The 16,919-nt window shown below is 40.9% G+C and overlaps 1 protein-coding gene across 1 annotated transcript in view; it reads right to left on the bottom strand.

Annotated features, from left to right (window-relative positions):
- The window catches only part of Slc9a4 (solute carrier family 9 member A4), a 60,775-nt gene extending 44,629 nt beyond the window's left edge, over positions 1-16,146 (bottom strand). The window contains exons 1-2 of the mRNA XM_069988610.1: positions 15,323-16,146; positions 8,683-9,146 (exon numbers count right to left, since the gene is read on the bottom strand). Coding sequence (XP_069844711.1) covers positions 8,683-9,146; positions 15,323-15,578 — 720 coding nt within the window. The 5' untranslated portion in view covers positions 15,579-16,146. The remainder of the gene's footprint in view (positions 1-8,682; positions 9,147-15,322) is intronic.
- Between the last annotated feature and the right edge of the window lie 773 nt (positions 16,147-16,919).

The following is a 16,919-nucleotide window of genomic DNA, read 5'->3' as shown; positions in this document are numbered from 1 at the left end:
AATTGTAAGTGATAAGATTTTGTCAACTTAGAACACAGTAAAGGAATTGTTTGTAATTAAAAACAAAGCTTTAAATTAAGTCAAGGGAAAATAGGGCAAGGATTGTCATACATCAGCTGCTGTTACCAAAGACCCAAATATGCACCTCTCTCCTAAATCTAGAGTCTTATTTCCAAACCTATTTCAGGGACTACAAGTATCTCAAAACTAAACTAACACTCAAACCTAAACTAACATTATCTCAACACTTGTTGCTCACCCCTGTTGCTGCCCAAGGAAAAGAATCTAACATCTCCCCTTCTATCTATACAAATCTTTCTCCTCCTTTGTTTCTACATCAACTTGGAGAAAACACCCATAGCACTGACTTTTGCTACCTAATATTAGTATACCTAAATGATACAAAAAGCAATTTAAGTTAACTTCAAAATTCAACTATGAAAGTAAGCATAAGTTGTAACCAGTAAATCTGTGATTTGCTTTTTCTTCAAAAGAGATTGCTTTGACATCACGAAAGGAGTATCATGGAAGGAGATAAAGAACTTCTCAGTAAAGGTTTTAGATGGGTGGGCACATTGGAAGAAAGGAAGGAAAGAAGGAAGGAAGAAGGAAGGAGGAAGGAAGAAAGGAAGGAAGGAAGAAGGAAGGAAGGAAGGAAGGAAGGAAGGAAGGAAGGAAGGAAGGAAGGAAGGAAGGAAGGAAGGAAGGAAGGGAAGGAGGAAGGAAGGAGGAAGGAAGGATTAGACCTAGAACATTTCTGGCTTTCCAAAACATGACAACTTTATTATAAAAACAAAAGGTTTCATGGTATCTCAGTTCTTTCCCATAGTAGTGAGTCTATTATTCACTGCTGTGTTTGGGGTATGGATTTTTCCCCCACAGTTTGAGTTGCTGGAGGCTTGATGCCCAGTGAAATGTGGGTGAAAGGTAGTATAATCTTTAAGAGCTGGGGCTAAGCAGAAGATGATAAGGTCCTAGGGTGCTACCATCAGAAGGGACCTGTGCTATTCTAGCAGGAGTGTTTGCTTATTTTCACTGGAAGTATTTCAAAATAAGGTTGTTGCAAGAAGTCCTGCATATAATAACCAGACTCAAGCATTTTGTTATACTAAGACAAGAAACAAAGATACCTGTCATTAACCAAAGATGATCCTGAGTGGTAAGAAGTAAGATGTGTCTTACCACAGCTTAGAGGCAGAATCAAGGGCTTCCTCTCCCACCATGGCCCGGATCTAAAGTTATAGAGCAGGCTATACAACAGTTTTTTCTAGATAGAGGCCATTTACATAATCATTGAGGAAGCTAGACAGAAACTGTTTGTTAACAAGTACCACACAAAAGCCAAATCATGGGATTTTTTTATTATGAGACTGAGCTTATTTTTTTTTTCATACTGCAGTCCAACATACTCTTGAGAACATATGCACAATGCTGCTGGTGGTGAGGCACCCACTGAAAACAACCAAAAACAAGGAAAGCCTCCAGGCTGTTTTGAGGACTAGGCTGTCCTCCATCATGCATTTCCATGAATGTGTTATATAGTTTTGTAGAAAAGCAAATCCTAAGCACAAGTGACTTGCTCATGGCTTACACTAGTCGAAGACCATTTTGTACAACTCCAATACATGCCTGGGACTCTGCCTTCTCCCAGCTCTGTCATCTTACCCCCTGCCTTAAGCTTCATATTCATGCCAGTTTGTCCTGCTACACACACACACACACACACACACACACACACACACACACACACACACACACACACACACACACACACACACACACACACACACACACACACAAACACACACTCTAACCTATCTTGTCAATGGTAGCTAGGGTCAAGGAAGAAGGAACTCACCAAGCAAATTTTCAAATATTTTGGCTGAGAGCAGATATGTGAAGGCAAGCACAGAGTCCCTGTGGGAGCCAGAAATCCTCCTCGCCATGGGTCAGAAGGATCCTGTGAAGAGATCTCCTTCCTCCCACACTTGGTGAGAATTTGCAGGGTGGTGATGTTCATTCCCCAGGATCGTGATGCTGATCAACCAAGATTTGTGGGTGCTCTTTGTCTTGTTTCTAAGCCTGACAGAAACCAAGCAGGTTGCTTTTCTTTCTTCTCTAGTATATAATAAGGGTAGAAGGATTTTTATTCATCATCTCCCATCTACCATACAGTTCTACTTGTGTGTGTGTGTGTGTGTGCGTGCGTGTGTGTGTGTGCGCGCGCTTGCTCACGCCAGAACTGGAATTTGAACTCATGGCTCTGTGTTCTTACTTAGCTTTACATTCAAGGTTGGCTCTCATTTGAGCCATACTTCTTCTTTTAGCTTTTTTCTGGTTAAATGGAGATAAAAAAAAAAAGTCTCTCAGATTTGTCTGCCTGGACTGGCTTCCAACTTCAATCCTCAAATCTTAGTCTTCTGAATAGCTAGGAGTATAGATGTGAGCCACTGTTATTCAGCCTGGGAATCCTATTTTATGGTCGCTTCTCAGTTATGAAATGGCTCCCATTTCAAACATGAGAAAACTTAAATGTTAAAGCTTAACTTAAACGCTTAAATGTTATAGTTTGTAAACATATATCCCCCTAGGCACCAAGCTCCCCAGATCTGTAGCCGGAGGAAACTATCCATGCATGCTCCTTGGCTTACGATGCTTCACATCATAAGAAATGCTTCATAAGCTGAAAAGACTGTGAGTTAAAGATGCATTGAGTCCCTCTAACCTACCTGACACCCCAGCTCAGTAGCCTAGCACACTACAAAACACCAGTCACTTCCTGGAGATAATAGCATCTTAAGAGGGGATCATCCTGAATATCTTAGTTCCAGAAGGCTCCAAATTCAAAATATCAGGTAGGTTCCTACCAGATGGGGATTGCTATCATACCATGGGAAAGCTGAAACAGAATCAAAATATCAGAGACCCTGTGGACTTGTAAAGTTTTCTCCTCTTCCCTCCTATCCTTAGAACCTGAATCAAATTAAAGGAAATAAGAAAATAAAAGGAAAGGCTGCCTACTCTGTCCTCAAGATTCTGTCCCAAGCTTGGGAACAGCTCTTTTCTAGGAATTGTTGAATCTGCAAAATCCAGAAAGAGAGACAAGATCGTGTACCATCATTCTGGGTGTGAGTCCTCTATGCTAAGAAGACCTCTGGTAAGTGTGCTTCCATTAACACCAAAAACACAAGGTTCACTTAGTGCATGCCGGGTGCTATTTGAAATGCTGTACGTATGCTGGTTCGTTTTAGCCTTCACATAACTTGATCTCTACTTTCCAGAAAGGAAAACTGAGGCTCTGAGGGATTGGGGCTTATGGCCATCTGCCAGGTATGGTCTTGACTGTAATTTATGCCTTTAGAATGGACAGCAATGAAGTCAGGATCCATTCTGAAGCAGAAAATATAAGCCCAGAAAGATTCATGTAGGAAAATCTAGCCTCCAATTCCCGTGAATACACGGTTATCTTAGAGGGCTCTGTGTTCCAAACAGCACAGGCGCAAGACACACACACCAGAGATATGAGAAATGAGGAGCTCAATGCTGACTCTTCACTCAGCCCCAGTTGCCCCAGTGTCCTCCGACCACTCATAGTTAGGCTCTGGAATAGATGCTGAAGCTTGGTGGCATCCATTTGTCTTAAGGAAAATATTGCCATTTACACACAACTTCCCAGACACATTCAAATTCAAAGGAAACCCTGCATTTAGAAAGCATGGATGGAGGCATCCAGTCACTGGAAAACACTCCCACTGTGTGCAGATGCTTCTCAGATGCATGTCCTCTCCCTTATTCATACAATCATTTTTTCCCCTATGTCATTTATTCCTGCAATGCAGTCATGCATTTTCTTGGAGCTATGGTAGAAGATACTAGGTGCTAAGGTACAGATGCTGGGAGTGATCAGCTAGGAGAGAAACAAAGAGAACTAGAAGGCAGCCTATCAGTAATGCTGATGTATGAATGGAAAAGAACCAAGTGATTCTAGCATGAGCAGAATTTAGGATCTAATACTGGCAACAAGAACCCATACAAAATTGAAGGGCCAACTGAAACTTGAGTGAGAAGATCTCGATTACAAATGCCACCAATGGCCCCAGCTGAAGGGATTTTGGCTAAACACTGCAAGAGGATTGACTGCTTTTCACTCTGTCCATTGGGTATTAGGCTATGTGAACTAAATTCCACACATATAACCCATAAATCATTTCACTTGGAGGCTAAGTCTTTGAAATAAAAATCATACTAAAGAAATTTAAGTACATAGAGCTCTCTGACAACTCATTCTAAGAAAGGACAGTCCAGAGATAAAAGCCTACACAGGTGGGCCAGGGGATCTGACCTTTATAACATACTTTCCCTTCACAAATTAGGGACAAGAATCCTTGCCTCATTAAGTCTCACGAGGCTTGAACAAGGAAAACAACATAAAGCACCCATCAACATAATTGCATCAAATTGAGATCAGAAGGTCACTTCCTTCACTCACAGCATTCTTAGAGTATTGAATAGAGAGGCCACTTATGAGAAATGAGTGACAAACAAGAGAAAAAAGGAAGAAGAGATGGAAAGAATGTGAAAGGATAGCATGGAAAGGCACTCAAAAGCAAAGATGTTCCGTGAGCAGGTATCCTGGGCTTCAGCCACAGCCCTGCTCTGCCTGGTCCTTCAAGCCTCTCAGATAAGACAGAGGAAGTAAAAGACAGGGCAACATGGGGCAGGCCAGAAACCTGGGTGCTATTAGATTGTTGTTCATCCAGAGAGACGAGGGAGGTCTCCCTGGTCTAAACACAATCTGCCCACAATCAATGTGGTGATTCCATTTTTAAAATCAGATGCCCACTGTGGACATCCTTCCACCAATCAGCGGCTATGAGCTGACACCAAATTTAACAACCAGCGTTCACTGAGTAACCATCCAGACCCGGCATTTGCTTCACTAAAATCGAATATGAACCTTTCAGCAACCTGCAGGAATATTGCCATCCTGATTTTCCAGCAAGAGGAGACACAAATCGACTAGAGTCTTGCCTAGAGTCACTCATACCAGCCACTTCTATATACTGCTGTCACTAGCCAGACCTGGGCCCACTCTTCTCAATAACAGTGGATTCTCTTGTGTCTCTATCAACTCAAAAGTTAAGAAGGACTTAAACTCAAAAGTTAAGAAGAAAAGACCAAAGGATTAGGAGTGAGCAGAGCCACCTACTCAGGTCTACCCTCATTTTGGCCAAGTGCTGTGTCTATGTTTAGTTTATTTTAACATGTTTTGCTTATTTTATTTCATCTTTAAGATGGTGGCTTCCATTCATGTTTCATAATACAGTCTACAATTAATAAAATACTAAATACAAAGGGACATAGACATGAGAGCTGCACCTCTCTCTGTTTTGTGTTGACAGAGATGATCTTTATATTGTAGCAATCTTCAAAGCATTTTTTATTTCTAAAATAAAATATTTTAAATATATACATAGTATATATAATACTACATACATGCATACATAAACAAATGTATATATGTATATGTAATATATAACTAAAAGGTAGTAATATATTTAAATTTATTTGTCTTAAAGCACTCTCTTTCAATGTATATGTCCTCATGACATGATTTCTATAGTCTAGGATACCTCTGTCTCTGCCTCTCTCTCTCTCCCTCTCTTTCTGTAAGAACAACTGAAATCTTTCAGCAACTTTGCTAGAATATATTTGGGGGATTTTTATCTCTGTTGCCTCTGCCTAAATCTCAGCAAGGGGGAGAAATCCATGAAGTAAGAACCATGGCGCTGGATGCATTGATATTTCAGTAATTCTGAGCCAAGCAGCTCCTTCTGATTGGTGAGGAAGAAGCACTTCATGGATAAAGATCTGCGAGTTGTCAGCATGTACCCACAACCACAGGCCCCCTTCTGGATGACTCAAACCTTCTGCTGAACAGGCAGGACCGGACTGCTGCTCCCTGCTCAATGAGAGGGTGAGTTCAAAGCCCTGAGCTCAAAATATCATTGGATGGCAGAAAGTAGGGGTTGCTTTCAAGCTGCTTTCTAAATCTGGTCTCTGGGTTTCTCTGGTTTCACTTAGAGACCCAACAGAGCCCTGGCACACACTTAATACTCACTGTGCTGTGTGTGACCCGATGACCACAGAGTGGCATGTGGGCAATCTCACTGGAGCAACAGCCGTGACCCCCTCCAGGGTCACAGAAGTGCCTCCAGAAGATAACTCTTTTCATTGGAGAATGGTAACTTTATTTTGGAAATGATCATTCTTTAGAAATATCTATGCGGAAGCAATTAAGCTTTGAGAAAGGCAAGCAAATGTCGCTGGCAATGAAACTGCAACCTGAAACCAAGCTGTGATTGGCTCTGGATGTGAGCTCTAGAGAAAACTCGGGCTGAGGTTGGATACTCCTTGAGCAGAGGGGCAGCTCAGAAAGGATTTGCATTGGTAATTCATAAACAGTTTGTTGGCAGGGATTTTTTTAGATCATATGATAATGTCCCTGATGGAGAAATAGTGTGTTCTGCAAAAAGTAAAGAAGTGACAGGCAATACTGTGCACATGGAAGCATAAGCTGGCAAAGACTTTGTGGAAAATCTTGGTGGCTATGCTGTCAAGTTCAAGGACATGTGCTACCTTGATGCTGGGCAAAATCAAGGAGGCCTGACTCTACATTGCTCTGGATCCACTGTCCTGTGGATATGATAACTGTTCCCCAGCCCTCCTTACCAAACACAGCTCCTGTTTCTCCCGGATTTGAGGGTTTCAGTTACCTGAAAGTTTGCAAAATTATCCAAACAACCCATTTGCAACCTCCTTGCAAACCAGAATCACCTTGTCATCTTATCTGCCACAGCCCTGGGTACTTTCCTCTGTTTCCAAGTGCAACCGTTGTGTGGTCCCATGAGCTTCACAGAGTTGTTTCACCTGGACTGTGAGTACATTCTCCATTCCTGTCAATTTCCTCTGTCTAGAGTCAGGTGTTGTATATTTGGCCGTCTCCATAACTCTAGGGTAGACTCTCTCATTTACCAGCAGCATGAGTAAGAGGTGATGAAAACAGTATATGTCCATTTTTATTTCTGATGGACAGGGTTTTGAAAGGCCTTGTGCTTGCTAGGCAAGCACTCTACTACTCAGCCACTCCCACAGCTAATTCGGCTTTAATTATTTTGAGGATAAGATCTTGTGTGTTTGGCTGTGGCAGTTTTGGACCATGATCCTTCTATTATACCCTTCCTGCATAGCAGGACCACAGATGCATACCACCATACTCAGTTACTCATTGAGATATGATCTCACTAACATTTTACCCAGGGTAGATTTGTTTCTGTCTTTCTAGTAAACAGAATTACAGATGTGCGTTCATTCTCCATCAAGTTTCTACATACATACTGTTTGATCTGAAAATTTCATTTCTAAGCAATTGCCCTGTATACAGTCCTGAAAAAAAGAGAAGCAGACAGAAACAAAACTATTCATCACAACATTATTTGTTTAGTGAAAACAATCTAAATAACCAGTCACCAAGAAAACTGTTAAATAAATTATACGTAAGCTTAGTCTTAAAGTACTACACAACAGCAGAAAAAGACATAGACATAACTGCAAAACTTGTTACATCTAAGCAATACCTATAATATAGTCTCCTAGTCACTGCAAGGACAATATATAAGTATGGCTGGGATAGGTAAGAGTGTACATGACAAATCAGGGAGAGAAGATATCTACATAGATAGAAGTGGGACTCTTGAATGAAGGGTAAGGAGAGGGTAAGTGGAAACTTTTGTGCTTTATGGTATTTAGTTTTGTACTGGTTGCCTTTTTTTTCAGTGAATCACATTCTTCTAGTTCATGTGGGGATATACATCTAAAAAATTAAAGTACATTAAAGTATACATAAATGTCTTAGAGACTAACAACTGATAAGTCATAGTTATTCACAGAGCTGTGCAGAATATGATTTTGTTGTGAGTATTTCAGCATCCTGGACTGTGGAGCTCTCCTAAGCTTTGGTGTTCAGTGTTGACCTGGCCTGTCTGATCTCAGCTTTTCTCCAGAGGTCTCTTGAGCAAAAGTTTTCACTCACCTTTTCTTATTCCTTTTGCACTGAATGACATAGAGGATAATACTTTTCTATATTCCTCCATCACCTCTTTCCTGACCTGTCTCTTTTACTTATCTTTATTTTATGCCGTGTCGTATCTATCTATCTGTCTATCTATTTATCTAGCTAGCTAGCTAGCTATCTATCTGTCTGTCTGTCTGTCTGTCTGTCTGTCTGTCTGTCTGTCTGTCTGTTTGTCTGTCTGTCTGTCTGTCTGTCTATATGAAGTGGGGGTGAAGTCTGGTAAATTAGAGGAAATCAAAACACCAGTTGTGAAAACTCAGAATGGTCTTTAGTCATTAGTTCTGTTAGCTAAGTGGAAAACAATTTAACTCAAAAAGGATATATGTTCTCTTCTCTTTCTATGAAGAAACTAGTGAGCCATTAAGTACACGATGCAGATCCTAAGGAAATACACCTTAACTTGGGCAACACCCCGCAGACTGAAGTCAACCATAACTTTGCATGAGCCAAATCGGACTTGCCTTCTCCAATACCCTAATGCCCATCTCTTGTACTCAGCCCAGCTCCAGCCCCCTGAGCCCCTTGAAGATGGGTGACTGACAGCTCACCACACTGATGCCATCATTGAGAAGGGCCTCTCCGAAGATCATCATGTAGAGTTGCTCGTTCACGCGGGCCTCCTCAAATACGGCCAGCACAGCCACAGGGTCCACAGCCGAGATCAGGCTGCCGAACAGCAGATTCTGCAGCAGGCTGATGTCACCGAGGCCAAAGGCCTGGATCCGGCAGACGAAGTAGAGGGAGAGGCCGATGCCGAAGGCGTTGATCAGAGCCCCAAGGCCTGCCCACCATAGGATGGAGCCGATGTTCTCAAAGAAGGGACGGGTGGGCATGAAGTAGCCGCTCTCCAGCACAATGGGTGGAAGGAGATACAAGAAGTAGATGCTCGAGTCCATAACCGGGGGTGACTTGTGGTCAGTGCCGAAGATGATGCTGCCCACCAGAGCCCCCACGATGATGAGGAGACAGCTCTCTGGCATGAGGCCTGGCAGCTTATGGTAAAGATGGAAGCCTGGGAAGAAAGCGGACTTTCAGTGTTTGCAGGTGTTCTGAAGTCTTCTTTGCATCCTAGGGATGGAAACTCAGTCTCACCGGTGCTAGGTAAGAGTTCCACCACTTGAGCCATGTCTCCCACCACCAGAAGTCTTTTTTTTAAATGTACTTCTATTGTTACTATTAAGGTGTTACTGTTTCATAAGTCAGGTTAGGAGCCTGTTTCTTTTTTGGACAATGTTGCTCCTTCCTTTTCTCTCCTCCAGTGATCCCCCAAGGGAGATCTTTGGAAGGAAAGCAGGAAGGACCTTTGGGCAAGCCGGCTGGGATCTGAGTCTCAGCATCCCATCTGTAGAAGGAACTGGAAGTGTTGTGGGGGCTGTAAGGAAGCACTTGCATGCAACACGCTGGGTTCCCAGCACTTTCTAGAACTATTCCCCAGCCTCTTGTCTCCTCTTCTTTCTGCTTTCCTGTTTTCCCTAGTTTGCATGGACCTGGGGGAGTGTATGAGGGTAGAGAAGAGTGAAAGTTCTGCTCTCAAACAAAACCCGAAATCTCCCAGATAGCTCCTGCGGAATCTAACAATGTCTCCTGTACCTCAACTTACCTCATTTCCCTCTTCACCAGGCAGATATATACCAAAGGTAAAGCTCCCTACTTAACCAATGCCATTGCTACCTGGTCAGTCACTGAAGGAAAGAAAAATGGGGTCAGATTCTCACAGACTTGCCATTCCTTTGCTCCTTCATGCAGTCAGCTACAGATGCCTTGGAGCTACCCCCAAATCCCAAACCTGCTCTCTACTGCTGTAGCTGCTGCCTTTTGTTTTTAGGGTCTCTTTATTTCTCATGCTGATTATTAGTTTGTCCTAATGACCTGCTACCGTTTGGGTTTTAAATGTGCCTCCAAAGCCCATATGTTAAAGGCTTGGATGGCTCCAGAATTAGTGGAACCCTTAAGAAGTGGAATCTGCCAATGGAGTAACTCCTTTGGACATTTAACTTAGAGCTTAATGAAAGCTGGAACATGCGTTGTCATGGGAGGGGTGAGTTCAAGAGGAAAGGAGCAGACAAATGGAGAAAGGGAAGGTGGGCAAATACAGGCATAATATTCAATCTAAGTTTATGAACAGATAACTTGAGGGGAGGGGTGGGGTTGGGAGAGATGGGGGAAAATGCTGAAAGGGTGATGTTGATATTCACAAACTAACATGGAGAATGGAAAACCCTATGTATCACTAAAGAATAATTTTTAAAAGTCTCCTCCGACAAAAATTATTTTTAACATCGAAACAGAAAAGAAATGGAATCGAGTGGGAGGTCTTTAAGTTATTCCTCTGTCTTCAGCTTCTCAGTAAGGAAGTGACAACTTTCTTGAACCCCATATTTCTGACATGGTGCATTGCTCAGCACTGGTCCAAAAGCAAGAGGGAGAGTCAGTCATGAACTGGAGCTTCCCAAACTGTGAAGCACAATTGTGCTAAGTTAATTACTTCTTTTTTAAAAAGTGTATTTTATTGTAAAGATGCTATACAGAGGGGTTACAGTTGCCTGAGTAAGGTAATGAGTGCATTTCTTGTCAAGCATTGTTACTCCTCCTTTGTTGTTCTCCCACTAAATCCCTTCCCTCCCCCCCCCTCACTCCTCTTTCCCCACTGAAATTGAAAAGTTCATTTCCAATATACTGTCTTGTGGGTATAATCATTGCAATTGGTCATCCTGTGTCCTTGTTTCAGTGTTTTGTTATTCCCCTTCCCCTCCCCAAATTAGATCAATGTATACATCTTGTATACAAGATGCAGGGTACCAAAATCAAGTACAGTGACAACAGGGGATATACCACAGGGGGAAGAATATACAAAGGAAATAAAAAAAATCACATGGTACATTAAAAACAACGACAAAGAAAGACCTCTTGTGATAAGTTAATTATTTCAAACATTTTGTTATAGTGGTGGAAGATGATTATTTTTCACCCTCAATGCCACAGGCCATTCTGTACAGCCAGATGAGTTTTCTGCATCATTTACATTGATTTTCACACTCCCCTCTTGGCATGAAAAGCATCTCATGGATTTTAAACTAAAACTACTTGCTTAGCCTCCCTCTGCAAGGACCAATCTTCTGTTATGTACTGGTAAAGTATGCCACTTCCAGTGTTGACACAGTTTTAGTAATAAGACCTACATAACAAGAGCTACAACATTACACATAAAGAAATAGTAGCATGCACATTGATATACTAATATACTGTAAGAGCTCAGGTCTTAGTGCATCCACCAGGAGGTTGTCTCCATGTCTGTCTTCCACACAATCTCCCTGATCTGTATACAGAGCCAATTAAATTCCTTTCCACTCAGGTCCCTTTTATTAATCTTCTTCTATTATCATTGCTTAAATTGTTCTTTTTCCTGGTCTTTAATTCTGATCAGACTTGGAGGCTAAACTTCATTCATCTTGTCCTATGGCAATAGTAAATGTTTCTCCAAAATACTAAGCAATTTAATTAGACAGTCACTCTGTAATAATAATGATATTTATCTACAATTTTTGAGCATGATTTACTTCTCCTATCAACCTATAATTTTCTCAGACTCAGACCAAATGATTTGAATTTTACATTTCTCCAAGTGCTTAGCCTAGTGTCTTATCTGCAAGAACCAAGTCTACTAAATATCTAGAATAATCTATAAGTGTGGAAATGAATGAGTGAATGGGTTAAATGTTCATTGGGGACATTTGACATGTGAGAAAAATGAAGGAATCGTTGGAAAATGATATCTACTTACATAGTTAGAACAGAATGAGAGACCTGTTAGATGACAACTTTAATGAGAAGACAGAACAGCTAGGTACCAGTGGATCACATCTGTACTCATTGCTATTCAGGAAGCTGAGATCGAAGGATCATGTCCTGGAGACTCAGGAGGCTGAGATCTAAGGAACATAGTTTGAAACCAGCCTGGGCAGGAAAGTTTATGAGACTCTTATGTCCAATTAACCAAGGTAAATGTGTAGCTCAAGTGGTCATGTGCCAGCCTTGAGCAAACAGTAAAAACAAAATACAAAACAAAATTTAAAAACACTAAGGAACAGTGCCCAGATCCTGAGTTCAAACCTCAGTATTGGCACAAAAAAACTTGTCCAGTTCTTGACAATCATTGAGGAAATTTACTTGGCTGAGCACTTTTTGAATTGGGAGAAGTATTAGAGAATGATTTCGATGATGATTTTTGTGCCAAATATTGCAGGATCCTAAATTCAAAATCAAGGAAAGTAGGCTTTCTCCCATAGGCCAAGAGAAGCCAGTGAATTTTTTTTTAAGGCTTCAGCATCCAAAGAGGATATTCATTTCCCTGACCACAATATTAAACATCTGTATTATATGCAGGCACATTAGTTCAGGGAATATAATTATCAACAAGGGACCTCCCTTCCCCACACATACACTCCTAACTTAATCTCATTGGCCTTCATGTCAATCTAAAGGTGGGAGAGCCCATACTGTAACTTTTCTCAGGCTCTATGGCTCTTCAGTGTGGTTCTAATTCCAGGAATCTGGGTTCCTGAAATGGACACATTGTTCTATTGCCTACAGTTGAAACTGTATAGTCGAAGCAGCAAAAGTGTCTCTCTTTTCCAAAGTATCTCTCTTTTCATGAGAGACACCTGAGTCAGCCACTTCAAGATGTTATAGATGGGACTGGGAAGGTGGCTCAGTGGTAGAGCGCTGGCCTTGCATGCATGAGGCCCTGGGTTCGATTCCTCAGCACCACATAAGCAAAAAAAAAAAGCCAGAAGTGGTGCTGTGGCTCTTCAGCCTTGAGCTGAAGAGCTGAGGGACAGCGCCCAGGCCCAGAGTTCAGGCCCTACGACCGGACCCCCCACCCCGAAAAAACAAAAGATGTTATAGTTTTAGTTATGCCTGAAATTGAAATGAATCTATATAATAAAGTTCTTAAAAAAATAAAAGCCAACCTACAATTCTATTCTTCCAAATAATTCCACAATGTCTCAAGAAATGAATCTAAAATTAAAGCTAGCCCACCAAGTGTGAAGTGACCTTTTATTACTTTGGTTGTATACCAGCATTATTTATAAATTCATAGGTGTTTTTAATGGATTCTAGAATATTTTGTTGTGTTTCTGTCAGAAGGCCTAGGTTCTAGGTTAACCCATCTTCTACACTGACCTAAGTCCTTTAAGGTCAGGCACCAGTTCATTTCCACATACATATGGGTATGTAGTAAATGTGCTTTGGTTGAAGGAGGAATAAAATAATGAATGATAATTGTTCATTGTGTCCTTATTCAGGTTTCATAATATAATCTAAAAAGAATATGCATTTCTTAAGCATTAAACATTGGAAGTTGTTATTGTTTTTATGTGCTTGGTGAATGAGCCACCATAAATAAAACCAGCCTAGTACTGAACACACACTGTGTACATATGCCTCTTTTTCTCCCCACTCCAACATTCCTATGGAATATAGTCGATATCTAGATTCCTAAAGCCTAGCAACTGTGAAATCATACCTGAATAAGCATGGTCCAGCTGGTAATTTATTTATGTATTTTTTCTTTCTAAAGTATGTTGAACTGTATCAATATGAAAATCAAAATCACTTTAAGCCAATGGTCCCATGAGCAACAATGCTCTTATAACTTCCTTCACTTTATATACACAGCACGTCAGAATCATGAGCTGTTTATGCTACTATAAAACCAAGATGAAATGGGCCATTTCTTCATTGAGAAAACTGCCAGTGGGTAGCCAATCAGTTACATCTAGTTTCCTGATCCCCAAATTAACTATCCAGCCAGTGCTAGAAAGGAAGGAAGGGAAGAGGGGGCAGGGACCATGGAGACAAATGTTTACAAAGGAACACCATCATACCACAGAAGACCACCTGGAATTTTTTCAGGATAAACATGGCTTCACAAGATGTTAAATTTCTGAACTGAGACAGTTTTCAACTTAGAAAGCCAGTTTTACTCCAGCACTTGTTTAAAATAATGTCAGATGCTTTGTACAACTTAATTGTTTTAAGAGTTGCAAGAGAGTTCTTCAAACTGACAATTCCTATTGAATCTTCACACTTCATTAGCTCAAAGTGAATAGCTGTTATAAATAAGCACTTAATGAGAACACCTTCACAGACAGATAAAAACCTACAGAAGTTAACCACACATGGCTCAACCCACATTTTACATTTATCCTAGTGTTCTCTGTGTCTATATGTTTCCAGCACCTATGCCCACAAAAGCTTTATTTGTATCTTATATATTGCATATAAATCATAAATTACATCTTTATAAAACTACATATATATGCATAAATATGCATACATACAACACACTAAGATAAATATATATACATATTCTAGCTATTCTACCTCAATAAATCAATCTACATACTCAAATAATGTCAAATTTAGAGGGATAATAAAGAATAAACTATGCTTAGTAATTTAGATAATTATGTAGATTTTTTTCACTTTGGAATAAGCTGACTTTAAGGAAACAGTAAGTTGCAATTGGGAATTAAATAATCACAGATTGTGAACCACCACTTTGGATTTAGGCATAAGGAACCCTGAGTTAGAAGTTAATCCATTGCCATGAACTCAACTTATTGCATAAGTAAACCAGAATTGCCCCATTAGCTCTACTCGAATTGGGTGTAAACTGTGTTGGAGGACCAGGACTGCAAGAGACCTGTGTTAGTCTTGTTCCTTGTTTTCTGTCCATTTGTAAAGGATAAACATTGATGAAATAAACATCGATGAATCCCATTACACAGCTAAGCATGCAGAATATTTTACAGAAGAAAATTATGAGGTTCCTGAAATTTCCATCCTGTACCACTCCAAGGTCTTTTGTGCCTCCCCCTTCATATTATTTTTCAAACAAAGAACCTAAAACTTGACATGTCAATGTCACATGGCTGTCATGCTGAAAGGACAAGAAATCAAAACAGCCCAGAAGTATGCTTTTAAATATCAAACCACAATCTCAAAGCATTAAATAGCTGTGACTTCCTATTGATTTAGGGGGATTTTTTTCATATCATAGTGGGAACAATGACAATCCATTTAGAGCATTGTTTATAAGAATTCTCACATATGTTACCCAATGTGAGGGTAACAACAACAACAACAACAACAACGTTCCAAACCAGGCATTGGAAGACTTACCGATTTTGGCAAGGGATGCTAAAAGTATCCAAAGGGTGACCTCATATGGAATTTGCACATGGTCATAATCCAGTTCAAAAACAGATATCCTTTCACCTGGCTCTGAGCTAGAAGCCGCGAACCAAGCACCAGGTACTTGCTGGCCAGAGGAATTTGTGGATTCATTCAAGTCGGAAGATACTTCAGAACATGCAAGGACCAGCAGCAATAGCAATGACTTCCAATAATGAAGAGGCACAAATACCTGGAGATCCATGACTTTGGGCTTCTCAGGCTGCACACCTGGCTTTTGTGTGTACCACACCTCTGAGCTGGAGAGGGCTTCTAATGACTGGCTGCATCACCTGGGTTACCAACAAAATACCTGCAGTTCCTGGGTCATTCGGAGAAGACACCAAGGTGTTACTAACTCTGCACAAAGGTGCTTTCTAATCATCTTTAAATCATTTGTGTTCAGGAGATTTGGCTTCTTGGTTCAAATGCAGTTCTGCAGTACATTTGTTACAGCCCAGTTAGTTATCTGTACAACCTTCATTGCCCTTCATCCGAATGTGACTTGAAGAACAATTTATCAAGAGGAAAATATCTCTCCATTCAAAGCTGTTTTCTCACTTCATTGCCAACTGGTTCCGTCTTGTGACTGAAAATTGGAAAGGACAATACAGTGATCGTTCCATGTATCTGTGGAGTCCTTTAGTGAAGAAAGAAATCCTGTCCCATTCTACTGGATTCCAGGAAGGAGCTACCTGTCCTGCATCTGTTTCTTTTTCTCTTGCCCCACACCCTGTTCTCTCACTAGATTTGAATGGTCAAGACTGCAGGTAGCTCCTAAACCACACTTAATTATTTGATTTGACTTGTAATGAAATGTTTGCTGAGGGTTCTCCACAGGTTACACTACTGACACCTAGTGGGAACCTGCAATACGACACCCTTGACATGTTCACTGATGAATAATTAAGTTGACCATGTAGACATCATCCAAACCATAGAGCTTTGAGAATGAACAAGTATTAATAATTATACCAGGGGCTGGGAAGGTGGCTCAGTGGTAGAGCGCTTGCCTTGCATGCATGAGGCCCTGGGTTCGATTCCTCAGCACCACATAAGCAAAAAGAAAAAAGCCGGAAGTGGCGCTGTGGCTCAAGTGGTAGAGCACTAGCCTTGAGCTGAAGAGCTGAGGGGCAGCGCCCAGGCCCAAAGTTCAGGCCCCATGACCGGACCCACCCCCAAAATAAATAATTATACCAGACCACAAGTATCAACCAGGATTGTCCTGGAAAGCTTTATCATACAAATCTCTATAAATGAAGAGGGCAGAGACAAGAGCAATAACAAGGAAGATAGCAAACACTTGGCATAGGACCTTGTAGGACTCCAAGAGGAGAAATTCCTAGAAGGAATTAGTGATTGCCGTCCATACATTTTAAAAGAATTTCTTTAAAAGCAGGAAACCAAATACCAGCTTCCTTAAATACATCTAAAAACACAAGTATAAGCTGGATACCAGTGATTCATGCCTATAATCTTAGTTACTCCAGAGTCAGAGATCAGAGCACCATGGTTCAAAACCACCCTGATTTCAAATCCAACAGAC

The sequence above is a fragment of the Dipodomys merriami genome, unplaced genomic scaffold (genome assembly GCF_024711535.1).
Source record: "Dipodomys merriami isolate MVZ:Mamm:240054 unplaced genomic scaffold, mDipMer1.0.p SCAF_36, whole genome shotgun sequence".
In the NCBI taxonomy this organism is placed as follows: domain Eukaryota; kingdom Metazoa; phylum Chordata; class Mammalia; order Rodentia; family Heteromyidae; genus Dipodomys; species Dipodomys merriami.
Note: the sequence above shows the minus strand (reverse complement) of the source record. Positions and strands in the feature narration are given on the sequence as shown.